Source organism: Phocoena sinus, chromosome 13, assembly GCF_008692025.1.
Source record: "Phocoena sinus isolate mPhoSin1 chromosome 13, mPhoSin1.pri, whole genome shotgun sequence".
Classification (NCBI taxonomy): Eukaryota; Metazoa; Chordata; class Mammalia; order Artiodactyla; family Phocoenidae; genus Phocoena; species Phocoena sinus.
In genome coordinates, this window is record NC_045775.1 from 58,596,609 (window position 1) to 58,610,758 (window position 14,150).

At 45.5% G+C, this 14,150-nt stretch overlaps 1 protein-coding gene across 4 annotated transcripts in view; it reads left to right on the top strand.

Annotated features, from left to right (window-relative positions):
• Nucleotides 1–14,150, top strand: part of ARHGAP25 (Rho GTPase activating protein 25) — an 86,878-nt gene that overhangs the window by 33,667 nt on the left and 39,061 nt on the right. For 2 of the 4 annotated variants that reach the window (XM_032653083.1, XM_032653082.1), the window contains exon 2: nt 6,986–7,185. In XM_032653083.1, the coding sequence (XP_032508974.1) occupies nt 6,986–7,185 (200 nt within the window). Of the gene's footprint in view, nt 1–1,610; nt 1,758–6,985; nt 7,186–14,150 lie in introns of those variants that run through there. The other 2 variants (XM_032653084.1, XM_032653081.1) reach the window with 2 other exon arrangements.

Consider the following 14,150-nt stretch of genomic DNA (forward strand, 5'->3'; position numbering starts at 1 on the left):
GCTTTATGTCCTTAAGAGTCCTCTTGCAGAACGTGGATGTCTGTGTAAGTGCATGGTCAAGAGTTTTGCCAAAAAGGGTGAGCAGGGCTGAAACCCAGTTGGTGCTCCTATCATCAAGCTGTTACCCTGGAGAGTGGCTGCATCCATCCATCCAGGGGCACCATCTTCTCCCCCAGGACAGCTCCTGGCCCAGGGGTGTGAGATGGACCAAAACTGGTCCTGGATATTTGCTTGGCACAAGATGGCAGCCTCTCTCCTTTCACTCCCCTTCCAGGAAGCAACCCCTGCTCCATTGCTAAGCTCTTGGGGATAGTGGATTTTCTTGCTGCATTTCTTTTCTCCCACACTGATACCTAATGCAAGCTCTCTGTAAAGTCCCAAGGCAAACAGTAACCTTCTCTGTCTTGTATCTAAGTTGATCTCTGGTGCCTTGAGTTAATGCTAGTCTCCTCTGGGATCAGCCTTTTCTTTGATTTCTGAACATCTATTATGTTACTTTCCAGATCAGAGATTCTCACATCCTGGCTTTCACTTGCACCTCTTTTTCCCCAGTAAGCTCCTTCTGAACCCACAGGCCTCACCTGTCGAAACTAGAATTCTGGGGAAGTCAAAATCTCTCAGTCCACCCTCATATATCATCACACCCAGAACAGGACTTTCCTGCCTATTCCAACCCACCACATTCTCTGCTTCCTTCCCAGCTTCTCAGGTCTCTCAGATCTCTGAATGTGGGGCACGGTTGTGTCTGGTTGATCTTAGATCCCAGACCCAGTCACTGCTCCCGGCGCGTGCCAAGGGCTCAGCCAATGTGCATTGGATGAATGGATGGAGAAGGCCCCTCACCTGAGCCACCCAAACCCCAAACTCCCACCCACCTCCTGTTCAGCCAGCTATGGAGCTCTGGTGGCCTGCCTCATCACTGCCTCTCCTACGCTCTCCATTCCCCTGGCCGCCATCCTAATTCTGGCCTCCGGATTCACACCTGGAATTTCGTACACTGTCCAGCTAGTCTTCCGTTTTTCCTTTCCTCATTCTCTCTCCCTCCTTTCCTCTCTTCCCTTTCATCTCTTCTTCCTTTTCTCTCATTTCACATAATATCCAGTCCATCCTACGATAATACTGCTAATAATAATAGCTTCCATTTAATTCCCATGTTTTAAGAGGCAGACACTGGCTGGGGCCCGTCCACTTATCTTTGTTAATCCTTATAGACTGGCCACTCCATGAGTTATGTATTATTATCACAGTTTCACAGAGAAAGTAACCGGCTCTCAGAGACAGAACACGATTCACCCAAGGCTGCGTATGTAGAAGCCTGTGCTCTCTGCTACCTCACCCTGCCCTCTCTTTGTCAGCACTGTGCTAGATGTGGGGGATACAGGGTGAACAAGGCTAAGCATGAAAGCAGAGCCCCTGTCCTCTTAGAGTTCAAGTGGAGAGAGAAGACAGAGTAAGAGAAAGCACCAGGAGGGATGATAAGTGATTTGAAGGATATGTGTCCCCAGTTAAGAGGGAATAGAGCCCAGGGTGTGACTCAGTCTGGCTGGGCTGAGAAGGCTTCTCATGGGAGGTGTGGCCGGAAGTAAGTCTTGAAGGACGAACAAGAACATTTCAAGAACTGGGCATGGGTGAGAATGGGTGGGGAGAAGAGTCCGGCAGAGGGAATGGAATACCATCATGGATGGCGTGCAGAATGGGTATGCAGGAAGAGAGCAGGAGATGCAACAGGAGAATCACAAAGGACTCTGATCCCCATGGTAAGGAGTTTAGTCTTCATCTTTTAGGATGAAGATGTTGGAGGGTCACTGAAGGCTTCTAGGTCAAAGAGTAACATGATCAGATTTGTGTTTCAGAAGGACCATGTCACAAACAATGTCATCAGTGGATTAGAGATGAGATTGGTAGGAGGGAGACAGGACAGGGAACTATTGCGGCAATCCAGGGAGAGGATAAATGGGCCAAGAAAACCAGGTAGGGGTAGAGAGAAGGGATCAGAGAGGAAGAGAGCTATTGATTGTGAGGACTGTAGGAATGGATCAGCCTTCTGGTTTGGCTGGTTGACCGGGGAGAAGTCAGTCACAGCAAACCATAGAAAAGCAGGCTTGGGTGTGTTTGTCACATAAGCCAGGGGAACGGTAGGAGGTAGGGGGACAAAGAAGGTAAGTTCAACTAGCATCACGTGACCTGGAGATCCTTACGGAGGTACCTGCGGGCAGTCGGGTAGATGAGTCTACCGCTCAGGAGAGGGTGTCTGGGGGTAAGCTATGTATATTCTACTCCCTTTTCAACTTTATTTAAACAAGGTTCCCAGACTAATGCACTGCTCAGATCAACATATTGAGAAAATACCTTCAGTGGTTTTCCAGTTTTGATTGAACTATTCCCATCTCACATGTTCAGAGCCTCTAAAACAGAATCTAAACTCACGCAGAGTTGAGAGAAGATGGAAGAAATATCTCAGAAGTAGACCCTAGAAGATTTTGTGATTGATTTTCTGTGGGGGGAGGGTGGAGTCAGAAGATGAGAAGATAAAGAGAGGAAGTGATAATGCCTCCCAAGCTGACTTCCCTGTTTATACTTCCTCCTTTAATTTTTTTCTCGCTCCAACTTGGGGCAAAAAGCAGCTACCTTCTACTGCAGAAACAGCACCCCTGAGACTGTGGAACTTCTTTCATGTGTCTTCTTTCTATGTCTCTTCTCGCCCTCCCTCACCTGCAGACCAAAATGCAGCCTTTGCGGTTCAATTACTTAACTTGTCTCTATTTTATCATGAACCTCCCTTGCTTAGGTACGTGAGATGGCTCCCTGTTAGCTCTCAGATCAAGGTTGAACTTCTCACTCTGAAAAGAAGCTACTTTTCGGGACCTTCCAGTTTGATTTCTCTCTTTGATGAAATGCTACCCACACCTTTATGGCCCATTTTGTCTCATGCTTGGTAATGGTACTATTCAGATTCCCAGAAGTGCCAACCAATAGACCTTTCTGTGATGATGGAAATATTCTCTTCCTGTGTTGTCCATTACTGTAGCCATGAGCCACATGGGCTGCTACTGAGCACTTGGAATGCGGCTGATGTGACCGAGGAACTGAACTTAATTTATTTTAATTCATTTCAATGTCCGTATCCAGTCACGGCAAGTGGCTACAGTACTGGACAGTGCAGTGCTGGGGGCTTGTTCTTTTTTTATCTACTAGAGTACGGGTGGGTTTCCCACCTCCCTAGAGTGTTCTGCAAACTCTTAGCAACTGCCTTCCAGCTACCGGCCTTTTGCTGGTCTTCCCTCGGCCCCCACTCCAGCCCACAGCCTGGCTCAGACCTCCTTCCCGAAGGGCTGGGATCGTGCGCTCTGTATGTGATGACTGGCTCACAAGCAAAGCTTATCACGGTTATTATTTTCATTATGAGAAACAGCTCTAGAAATAGTAACAGATCTCTTTGTTTACTTTATCCGGGAACATGTCACACCCACAGACAAGAGAGACTGTTCAAAGGAACCAACGAGGAAAGTCGTCAAAAACAAGTCCGACTCAGGGTCCACCAGGCTTTCTTCTCTGCTATTTGAATCACCTCATGATAGGGCTGGCCGATGAGCCATACTGAGGGCCGAGGTGGGAGACGGCTCTGATATGGGACGGAAGGAGCCCCTGCTCCGTTACTGTCTCATCAGAACCCCTGCTGTCATCTCCCCAGTGTTCAGGCCTGGTTGGAGCAGTGTCAGTTTGCTCTGAGCCCTCTGTGCTCAAGGCCCAGTGCCCACAGTCATATCACGTATGGTGGATGTATGGGTGAATGGGATCGTTTCTGAAATATAACAGATGGTTAGCCAAGACCTTGATCCCATGCATACGGACAAAGTGTTCACCTACTTGTCACAAGGACATCAAGACCCTTCTTGGCCAAGTAGGAGAACATAACATTCTCATATCTACTCTTCCTTCGCCAGGCCATTCTGCAATGCACAGATGCTTCTAGGGGGAGGTTTTGAGTGTTGCATATTTGTTTTTGCTATTATTGTTTTGGCCACTACAGAGCACAAAAAAGTTTCCCAGAGCTATCCCAGCAGCTGAATTCTTCTGTGCTGGGTTCATTCTCTTCAGTCTACGGTGTCTTTTTGGCCCCCGCTCCCCCATCCTACTTCTCCAATTCTTGTTGGAGTTCTTCAGTTTCTCCCATTTTCTAGAGCAGTCCGAACAGTTCCTGTGGGTCTCTGGGGGTAGCCTGAGTCTGCGGGGACCTGAGTCTTCACAGCCACCACGTGGCACCCACCTGCTTTCCTCCTCTCCTGCGCTGGCTGCCTTTGGTGGTGTCACCCTAGAAGCCTAGAAGACCTCCCTCGCAAGTCTGATACTGCTTCGGCTGGCTGAGCAGAGAAGTCACACTGGGCTGGGCAGAGCCTACCGAGGGCAGGGAAAATCCCTGTGCGTCTGCCAGAATCCCTCACTCTTCAGAAATTCTGTGTGCCAACCATTCTTTCCATCTCTGCCCTGTTTCTAGCACGAATGTGAGTCTTTCCATGTTACAGTTGCTGACCTAGAGAGACACAGAGCTGGGTACGGTTCTTCCAGTTCCCTCCTCCCCACTGTATTCCTGCCCAAACCCTCCTCTGTTTCCTTCAGATCACTTAAACAGCCTTAGAGCAAGTGACCAGCTCCAGAGTGGCTGTTCTTTGAGTTACAGATGGAATGTCTTTTTTTTTTTTTTTTAAACATCTTTATTGGGGTATAATTGCTCTACAATGGTGTGTTAGCTTCTGCTTTATAACAAAGTGAATCAGTTATACATATGTTCCCATATGTCTTCCCTCTTGCGTCTCCCTCCCTCCCACTCTCCCTATCCCACCCCTCCAGGCTGTCACAAAGCACCGAGCTAATATCCCTGTGCCTTGCGGCTCAGATGGAATGTCTTGAAGATTGCAATGAACTGAAGATTAAGATCAAAGATAAAATTCTTAACTGGCGTGCCAGGACACATGGATATAAAGCAAACCCTTTGCTAACACACTGCTAAATTTTCATCAAAATGTCAAGTTACTTTTTACTGCAACGGGGTATGGGGGTATCTGCACTCTTATGATATCTGTCTCATAGGAGGTTGAATCAAGTGTGTCTTGTGCCCTGGTGTATAGCATAGGATGATCTCTCCAGTCCCTGGTGGGAGGCGAGGGGTGACTGCAAGTTGGCACCTTGGGAATGAGGGTATGTGACAGGAGCGCAGACCACTTGTGGGGTTGAGGGAGCCCAGTAAGGGTAGAGTCCACTTCAGACAGCAATCCAGGATGAGCTATGTAAATAGGGTGATAATTCCGGATCCAGTTAGACTCAGTGGAAGAAAGACTCTGTAATGCTGTATAAAATTCTGGTATTCGAAAGCAAGTCATGAATATAAATAAAAGACAAAAACTATAGGCCTAGAGGGAGATAGAAAGAAAGGCATCAAAAGCGATGAGAGAAGCTGTTGATTCAATGCATTGAAAATGGGAATAGAGGAAGAGGGAAAGTTTGACAGTGTAGCAATATTTTGAAACGAAGAGGGAAGTTTAGGAGGTTCTCGAAGATGATCTCCATCTTCGCAGTAGGAAGTAAAGTCATCTGTTGATAAAAATAATGAGTGACATTTGCTCACCTTGGACCAGGGACTGTGCAAAGTGGTTTATATATATTAACCTGTTTAATCTCCACAACAGTTCCACAGAATAGGGGCTATGATGGTCCTAATTTCACAAGCAAGGAAACTGAGGCTCAGAGAAGTTGCATAATGTACCCAGGGTCAAAAAGCAAAGAAAGGAAAAACTGGTCTTTACCAGGTGAGATGAGATTGGATGAGAGTGGAGTTGGCTTAGTTCAGCTTCTTCGTGAATGCTCTGGGGACTGACAAAAGCTGGATAAAGGGATTATAAGATGGAGACTTCCTTGCCAGGAGGAGAATGCAAACACTGGGGACTGGTAAGTGTGGAGCATACCGCATAAGGTCGAGGAGACACGGAGCTCCAATGCGGTTTTAAGGGAACTGTTGAACCAGCTGCAAAAGAAGGAAGGGGAGAATCAGAGGAAGGACATGTTGACTCCCAGGGGACCACAGGCCGGCTGATGGATCGCTGTGGAGAGGAGGAAAGGCGAGAGTTATCCTGGGTGGGAGTTACCATGGAGACAAGCTGCAGACACCTGGATCTAATCTGATGAGAGGCAGAGCTCTTATGTGAAAAACAAAAGCAAACTACAGGATGCAGTGGGTTGGGGAGGTCTGGATTCAAATTCTGCATCTGTGTCCTGGTGGCAGATTCATGTCATTTTCAAATGCTTGTGTGCTGTCAGCCCCATGGGACGGACAGCCCAACTGAAAACGTAGTAGGAAGGCAGCTACAGGGAGGCCTTTGGTCCAGCAGAAAGGGCTGTGAACACTCTCCGTGGGCGGGGAACAGAGAGTTCTTGACGACACTGGGCAGGAAGATTCAGGAGGTGCTGGCATCCTGCATGCTGGCTGTGTTGTCAGGGGTCGGGGGGCTTTGGGGGGCCGCTGGGGCAGGGCAGTACTGGACAGTGAGGTTGGGGAACACAGTGACTCCTTGTGAGGAAGAAGCCAGGCAGCTTCTGACTGCCTCTGCAGCTGTGTGGGACTCACCCTGAACCCTGAGAGCAAGAGGCATTATTTTCTCCCCTCTCTTGTCAGATATTGACTCCCACGCAGGAAAAAGGAAGCACCTTTTGTCAGATGCTGCGGCCACTTCCTCTTCAGAAGGCTCCAGCCAATCTCTGGCTTTGCAGAACGAGGGCGCTGACTCCAGCTGCCGGACCTTGAGGGTGTAGGGCCCCAGGGCCGGCGCTGATGGGAGCCAGCCCCTTGGCTGGCCCGCTGGGTTCCGGGGCATCCTCTCTGCTGCAGATCTGGACCCCTGAGCCCGGCCTAGCTGGGGCCCAGCGCTTCCCGGCCCCTCCCTGCACACTGCTCACAGCCCCTGTCAGCCCGCCTGTCTGTCCCTCTCCACAGCTCGGTCAAGGAGTGTGATGACCGGAGAGCAGATGGCGGCCTTTCACCCCGCATCCATCCCCAACCCACTGGAAAGACCCATCAAGATGGGTTGGCTGAAGAAGCAGAGGTCCCTCGTGAAAAACTGGCAGCAGAGGTACTTCGTGCTGAGGGCACAGCAGCTCTATTACTACAAGGACGAGGAGGACGTGAAGCCACAGGTACCAGCCTGGCTGTTTGCCCCCTTCCCAGGGCTGTCCCCTCCTGGGTGCGGGAGGTGGGTGGAGCCCCGGAGATCACTACAGACTCGCAGGGGGGCTTCTTACTAGGATGCGACCCCTGTCCATTTGAAAGGACTTCTCTCTCTCCTTCTCACCCTTTGTGAGATACATAAACTGAGTTGCAGAGATGACAGGGTGATCTTCCTTCACGGAGCCCCAAGATGAGCGCTGGGGCTCTTCCTAAACGCAGCGCTAAGTCAAGGTTGGCAGCGTGGTCTTGATGGGAATATGGAGCACAAGGGCTCAGGGAGAGTGGATTTGGGTTCAGGAAAATTGATTTGGGGCTTTCATTTATTTGTCTGTTCAATCAATATTTATTGAGCATCTACTGTGTGCCAGACACTGTTCCAGGGAGTTGAAATAACTCAGTGACTAAAACAGATAAGCACCCCTGACACGTGGAACTTAGAAGATGGGGAGGGGGGAAGCAGAAAGATAAACATAATCAATAAGAAAATTACGTGGTTTGTTAGAAAATGACTAGTTCTATGAGGAAAAAATACAACGGGCTAGGAGGATCAAGCATTTGGGGGAGGTGGTACAATTTCAAGAAGGGTAGCCAGAATGACTTCATGAAAAAGGGGACATTTGAGCAAAGATTAAGGAGGAGAAGCAATCCACCAGGCAGATCTCTGGGTAAAGAGCACTCCAGGCAGAGGGGACAGCCAGTGCAAAGGCCCTGAGGTACAGCATGTCTGATGTGTGTGGGAAATAGCAAGGAGGTCAGCATGGGAGCAGCAGAGTTAGGGAATGAAAGGATCAGAGGAGATGAGGTCAGAGAGTGGAGCGTTGGGGGTTGGGACGCAAATTGTAAAGCACATTGTAGTCCACTGTAAGGACTTGAGTCTTTACACTGAGGGTGATGGCAGGCCTTGCAAGGTTCCCGGCAGAAAGGGGTCATTCCTGGGTTATGTTGTAAAAAGATGGTTCTGGTTACCATGCTCAAAAATAGATCCAAGGCTGGAGGGAGGAGGTATAAGGGTAATTTAGGTGAGAGGTTACTATGTTTAGAATCTCAGTGGGCTGGAAGAAAATGATCAGATCTCTGATATACTTGAAAATACAGCAAACAGTGCTTCCAGATGGAGTGGATGGGGCTAGAGAGGGCTTTGATTGTAAATCTTGGGCCCGGGTCTTTTCTTCCTGCCTCATTGATTCCTCGTGGCCATCGTGGTGAATGAGAGCGAAAGGGGATGCTGTTAACAGCTGAGAGACCCCAGGTGTAAATTGTATGTCTCAAGGCAGCCAGGAGGACTGGACACCCTTTCTAGAGTCATGCCTGTGGAGGTGGAAGAGTGGGCAAGGAACTTATTAGGGAGGACAGACTCTAAAACTTTCTGGAGCCAGAAAAAATGCCCCAAGAAGGGTGAGGATATTGAAGGTGGATGGCCGGGTAAGCAAAGAAGAGAGAAGGTCATTTGGAAGAGGACAGTTCTCTCTAAGGGCAGGCTTGAGGCTCTGTGAGGCATCGGCAGTGCCCGGTTAATCAGGCCCCCCACTCAGAGGGCTGTGAGTGTCTGTCCCTGCAGAGGCTGGAGAGGGGCCAGAGACCCCACCACTGCCTGGGTTCTTGCCCAGTGTCCTGTGCGTGGTAACCAGACTTTCTTCACTTTATGAACAGACCCTATCAGAGGCAAGCAACTACAAGCTAAGATGGGGTTCCTGGTACATTAATAGCCGAGGCAGGAAGTCTTCCCGTCTGCGGAGTGTGAGGGAGATGGCAATAATGTGTTAGCCTTCCCAAAGCAGCAGAAAGGGAAGTTCAGTGAGGCTTACTTCCGTGAGGTGTAGCAGGGAGCTTGTGTTCTTTTCCTGGCTCTACTACCATCTGGCCGAGTAATTATTTAATTTTTCTGGACCCCTCGTTTTGTCTTTTGTAAGATGAGGCAATCATACCTGGCCTGCATCTGTCACAGGATTAAATGATATGAAGCACATGTAAAAAATTGTTTTGTAAAAATATAAACGGATGTCAAAGAGTAAAATAAATTATTGGAGGTCCTGGCTTGTCTCCCTTACTTTTGGAGGAGGAAACTCTGAGTCCTCTCAGGATTAAATTAGTCTGATAATTAGGTAGAGCTTCTTCTAGAATGACAAGTATGGTTTATTTTTTAGAAAACCTATTAATGTATCAGACCAATAGGTCGAGATCAAGAAGTCAAATGAGAAAACCCACACAACCCCTAAATAGATGGCTGAAAAGAGCATTTGATAAAATCCAAAACTCATTTCAGATATAAAAAGTATTTTTTTAAAAAGGAATAAAATGATAATTTCTCAGAATATTTTATTTTATATGGATGTGAATATCTCGATTACAAAAGCTATATGGGTATATAGTTGGAAATTTGGAGGAAGCAGAAAATCACAAAGTAGAAAATAATAATTATCCCTTCAGTAAGAAATAACCACCTAAATCCTCAATTCTTCCAGTTTTTTCTATGCATGTACATTTAGAAACTCATCTAAATGCAAAATTAGTATAATAGTATTCTTTAATTAAAAATTAACAATATGTCTTGAATATTGTCCAGTATTATTAAATATTATTCTACAATGTAATTCTTAGTTGTGGCAAAATAACTTATTTTATGGACATTCTATAAGTTATTTAACCAATTTCCTCCTAGAAAGTAGTTGAGTATTTGGGCTGATTTTTCTATGGTATTATAACAAACAAGAATTAAGTGGATATCCTTGTAGACTTTTCATATATCCATCATTATTTTATTAAGATAAAGAAAAGTCTATTCAAAATAAAATACTTTCATTAAGCTATCATTTAACATTGTTTTGGGATTCATAGACGTTGCAAATATCTAGACGTGAAATGAAAGATATGAACTAAATTCTTGGGGAAAAATAAAGGTCTATTTCCACACTGTGTTTCACACCATTCATGATTCTGGATGGGTTAAAGACTTAACGTGTGAAAACGAGTTCATAAAAATCCTAGAAGAAAGTGTAATTATCTGCGTGATCTTTGGGAAGCAGGTGTTTCTTAAGCATAGCAACAAAGACAGCACAAGGAAAAGACTGATTTAATTACATAAATAGAAACGTCTGTACCTTAGAAACCAAAATAATAAGGTGAAAATGCAAAAGTAAACAGAAAAAATTGTAAACAACTATTCTTCCTATTTAAAATAGTCTCAAATCTTATAAGAAACAGCAATAGGAAAATGAGTAAATGACATAAATGGGCAATTTCCCAAAGAAACGTAATAGCCAAAAAGCATATGTAAAAACTCCACTCAGTCATAATTAAAGACATGCAATGGAAGTTAATAAGATACCATTGTCCCCTTATCAAAATGGCAAAGATTTTCTAGAAATTCCAATGTTAGTAAAGACCTGGGAACAGGAATTCTCATGCACAACTAGTGGAAATGAAAATCTGTACAACCTTTCTGGAGGGTAATATGCCTCTTAGAAATGCAAATTCTTTGACCCTGCATTTCTAATGTAGGGGTTTATAATAGTGATGTGGAAACAATGCCCGGTGGTAGGGGCTAAGTTATGTGAGGCAACTTTTATATATCTATCCGATAGAATATAATTCGGCTGTTGATGCCCTAAATTAATACTTTTTGAAATTGAAAGATGTCCATAATATCATTGCTTTGAAAAAAAGCAGTTAACAGCAGGGGACGATTTATATGCTAATCCTATTCTTTTTTTTTTTTTTTTTTTTTTTTTTTGGGGTACAAGGGCCTCTCACTGTTGTGGCCTCTCCCGTTGCGGAGCACAGGCTCCGGACGCGCAGGCTCAGCGGCCATGGCTCACGGGCCCAGCCGCTCCGCGGCATGTGGGATCCTGCCAGACCGGGGCACGAACCCGTGTCCCTTGCATCGGCAGGAGGACTCCCAACCACTGCGCCACCAGGAAAGCCCGCTAATCCTACTCTTGAGGGGAAAAAAACAATGAATCTGTAATTTATGGGAAAAGGCTTGGAAAGAAGTACACAGAGATGTTAACTGAGTTATCTCTGAGTACCGGAGTTACACATAACTTTTACTTTTCTTCTTTCTCTATGACTAAACTATAAATTAGTTGTAAATTTAAAAAGAACACACATACACTCTGATTCCTAAAAAACTCAAAAAACAAAAATCACTCCAGTAATCTTAAAGCAATCAGATGAAAAATGCCCTCATGTATACTGATGATGTGTGCAGCTTGGTGCAGCCTTTCTAGAAAGCAATTTGGCCAGATTTCTGAAAGCCAAAATATATCATATCCAGAATGACCCAGTCATTCTGGTTTTAAGAAGCTATCCAAAAGAAATAATAAGATATATGCAGTGCTATTTGTAATTAGAAACAGTAGACCAAATGTCCAACAAAGGAGAATGATTAAGTAAATTATGGGGCCCTCTATGATGCACCCTTGTATGTGCTCTTCGAGGGGACCCTGGGGTTCAGGAGAAGGCAGTCTGTGCAGTTTTTCCTCTGAGTTCTCAGAAGGGTCTGTCTAGCCCTAACAGTATAATGCCCTGTAAGTCCATGACCTAGCTTCCTATAACTCATTCCAAAAGTTTCTTTGTCAAGGAAGTTGTTTAAAACAGAATCTCAGTGAATTGCCCTCAAGTCTCTGCTACAATGATGGTTTTAGACAGTCCTGGCTTAGATGTTCCATTGCCTCACCTGCTTTCTCTGAAGTTAGAGCAGAGAGTTGTCTATCAGGGGTGAGCTGGGAAATGTTTAACCAGCAGCCCTGTGGTAGGGGAGTTGTTTTGGACACAGCATTTGCCAATTTCTGTTGTGTAAATACTCCCACTGTGGCTGATTCAAGCTACCAGCATCCCTGAACACAGAGTTGAGAAGGGATGTACGGTAGCAGTGTTAGGTAGTCTTTCTACCACACAGATAGATTTGATGTAAATGACCGTACGAACAGAAATAATAGTAAAATAGAGCAAATAATTAGGTGAATAGAAATTTTTGTCTTTTCTTTTATATTTATATGAGATGATGGATGTTCACCGAACTTATTGTGGTGATCATTTCATGACGCTTGTGGGTCAAATCGTTGTGTTCTGCACCTTGAACTTGGACAGTCCGGTATGTCAATTGTGTCTCAGGGGAATTGCAAGAAAAAAAAAGAAAAAGAGAATTAGAAAGTGATGAATTCTGAGTAGTACTACCTTTATTTTTAATATAAAATATTTCATTGTAAGTTCATATAGTTTAACTTTTAATAATGGCTGTGAGTTATGTCACCAGGATAAAACACTATGTTGTTTTTTCAGACAGGAGGAAGCACTGCCTGGTAGGAAGATAAAGAAAGTGTCATTTCAGGGGTACCTGCCTCTCCTAAGTTTGTCTCTAAACGGTTATTTGATAGTTTTATCCAAAAACAGTAAAAATAAAATACAAAGTATGTAAATACCGTTTATTGAACACTTACTAGGTGCCAGGCTCTGTGTTAAATTTCCTGAACATACCATCCAGCAGCACAATCTAAGGGTCATTTTTTTTCTGAGGCCACTGATATTATTTAAAGATGGCGGGGAGCATGTAGGTGGTGGTTATTTTTAAGTAATAAAATTAGAGAAGTGTAGGCAGAATTTTTTTTCTTTCCTCTTGTCCTCCTTCCCCCAGCTCCCCTCCTTCCCCTCCTTCTCTTCCCCTTTCTCTACCCCACCCTCCTCTTCTGCTTTCGCTTCTACTCTTTTTCTCACTCAGTCTTAGACATTTGCATTTATAGACCCCCAAGAAACGTTTATTCTTTCAGGATTCTGAGCTGATCTGGGAGTTCCTTAAGACTCTTCCTTTATAGCTTTTCTGCTACCAATCCTTTTCATCCACGGTTTGTTCTAGAAACAAGACATCACTGTTTACTCAGCTCAGAATCAGACACCCTACCTACGACAGCTAGTGAAATGTAAATTATGAGTAAGGAACTCTAGGACAATTAACTGTGCCCCCTCGTGCTGTTACTTAAACTTTGAAAGTGTTGGTTTCCTCATCTGTAATGTGGGAGTGGCCATCCTGCCATGTTTCTGATTTGGGGGCTGTTCTGAGGTCTAAGGAGATGTTGCATGTAACGATGCACTGTCCATGGTGGAGCAATGAGCATACACGTGGTGGAAGTGGCTTGGTTTTCTGATGACATATTCACGTGTAGGGTCACAAATTCCACCCTCACTCCACCCCTCCCCCACAACGGATCCATGATCCTCCTCCCCTTGCCCGTTCAAGGGACATCAAGCTGCTGGGTCCCAGCACTTCCACTGTGATGGTGAAGAGCACAGGGTTTGAACACACTTCTGAGATGAATTACCATTCTGCCACTTACTAGCTCTGTGACATTGGACAAATCACAGAACCATTCTGACCCCCAGTTTCCTCACTTGTAAATTTGTGTAGCAATACCTTGCCTGGAGAATTGCTTAAAGGACTAAGCGAATAATACACATTCAAGGTGCTTAGCAGAGGGACAGACACCTGGAGTGTGCTGCTCAGAAGCTCTTGCTGCTACCAAGTACTGCATCGCCTCAATGAACCTGTGGTTCAGTCCCCAGTGCCCCCTTTGGCAGCCCGGCAGGTGGTATGGTCCCCCCAGTCTCAGCATGGCCTCCACAAAGGTCAGGTGTCTCGTTTGGCAAGGAATTTTGGCTCTTGGAAAGTAGGAAGAGGCAAGTGTTGGTGGTGGCACCCTCTCAGTTCATTCTCCAGTCAGAACCTTGTCCTCCTGTCTCTTTAGGCACCTTGCTTGCTGTCACATAGCCGCCACTTAATTTCACCAAGGTCTGAGTGCAGAAGTGCCCCATTCGAAGCTGGGATACCAGCTTTCCATGCTCCTCTCTGCTATCCCATCATTATCCTATCTGTCCTCCAACTTTATTTTAGTTCATAGCTGGTAATGTTTTTGCTTACCTTAAAGGCCTCGTTTTCAATCTT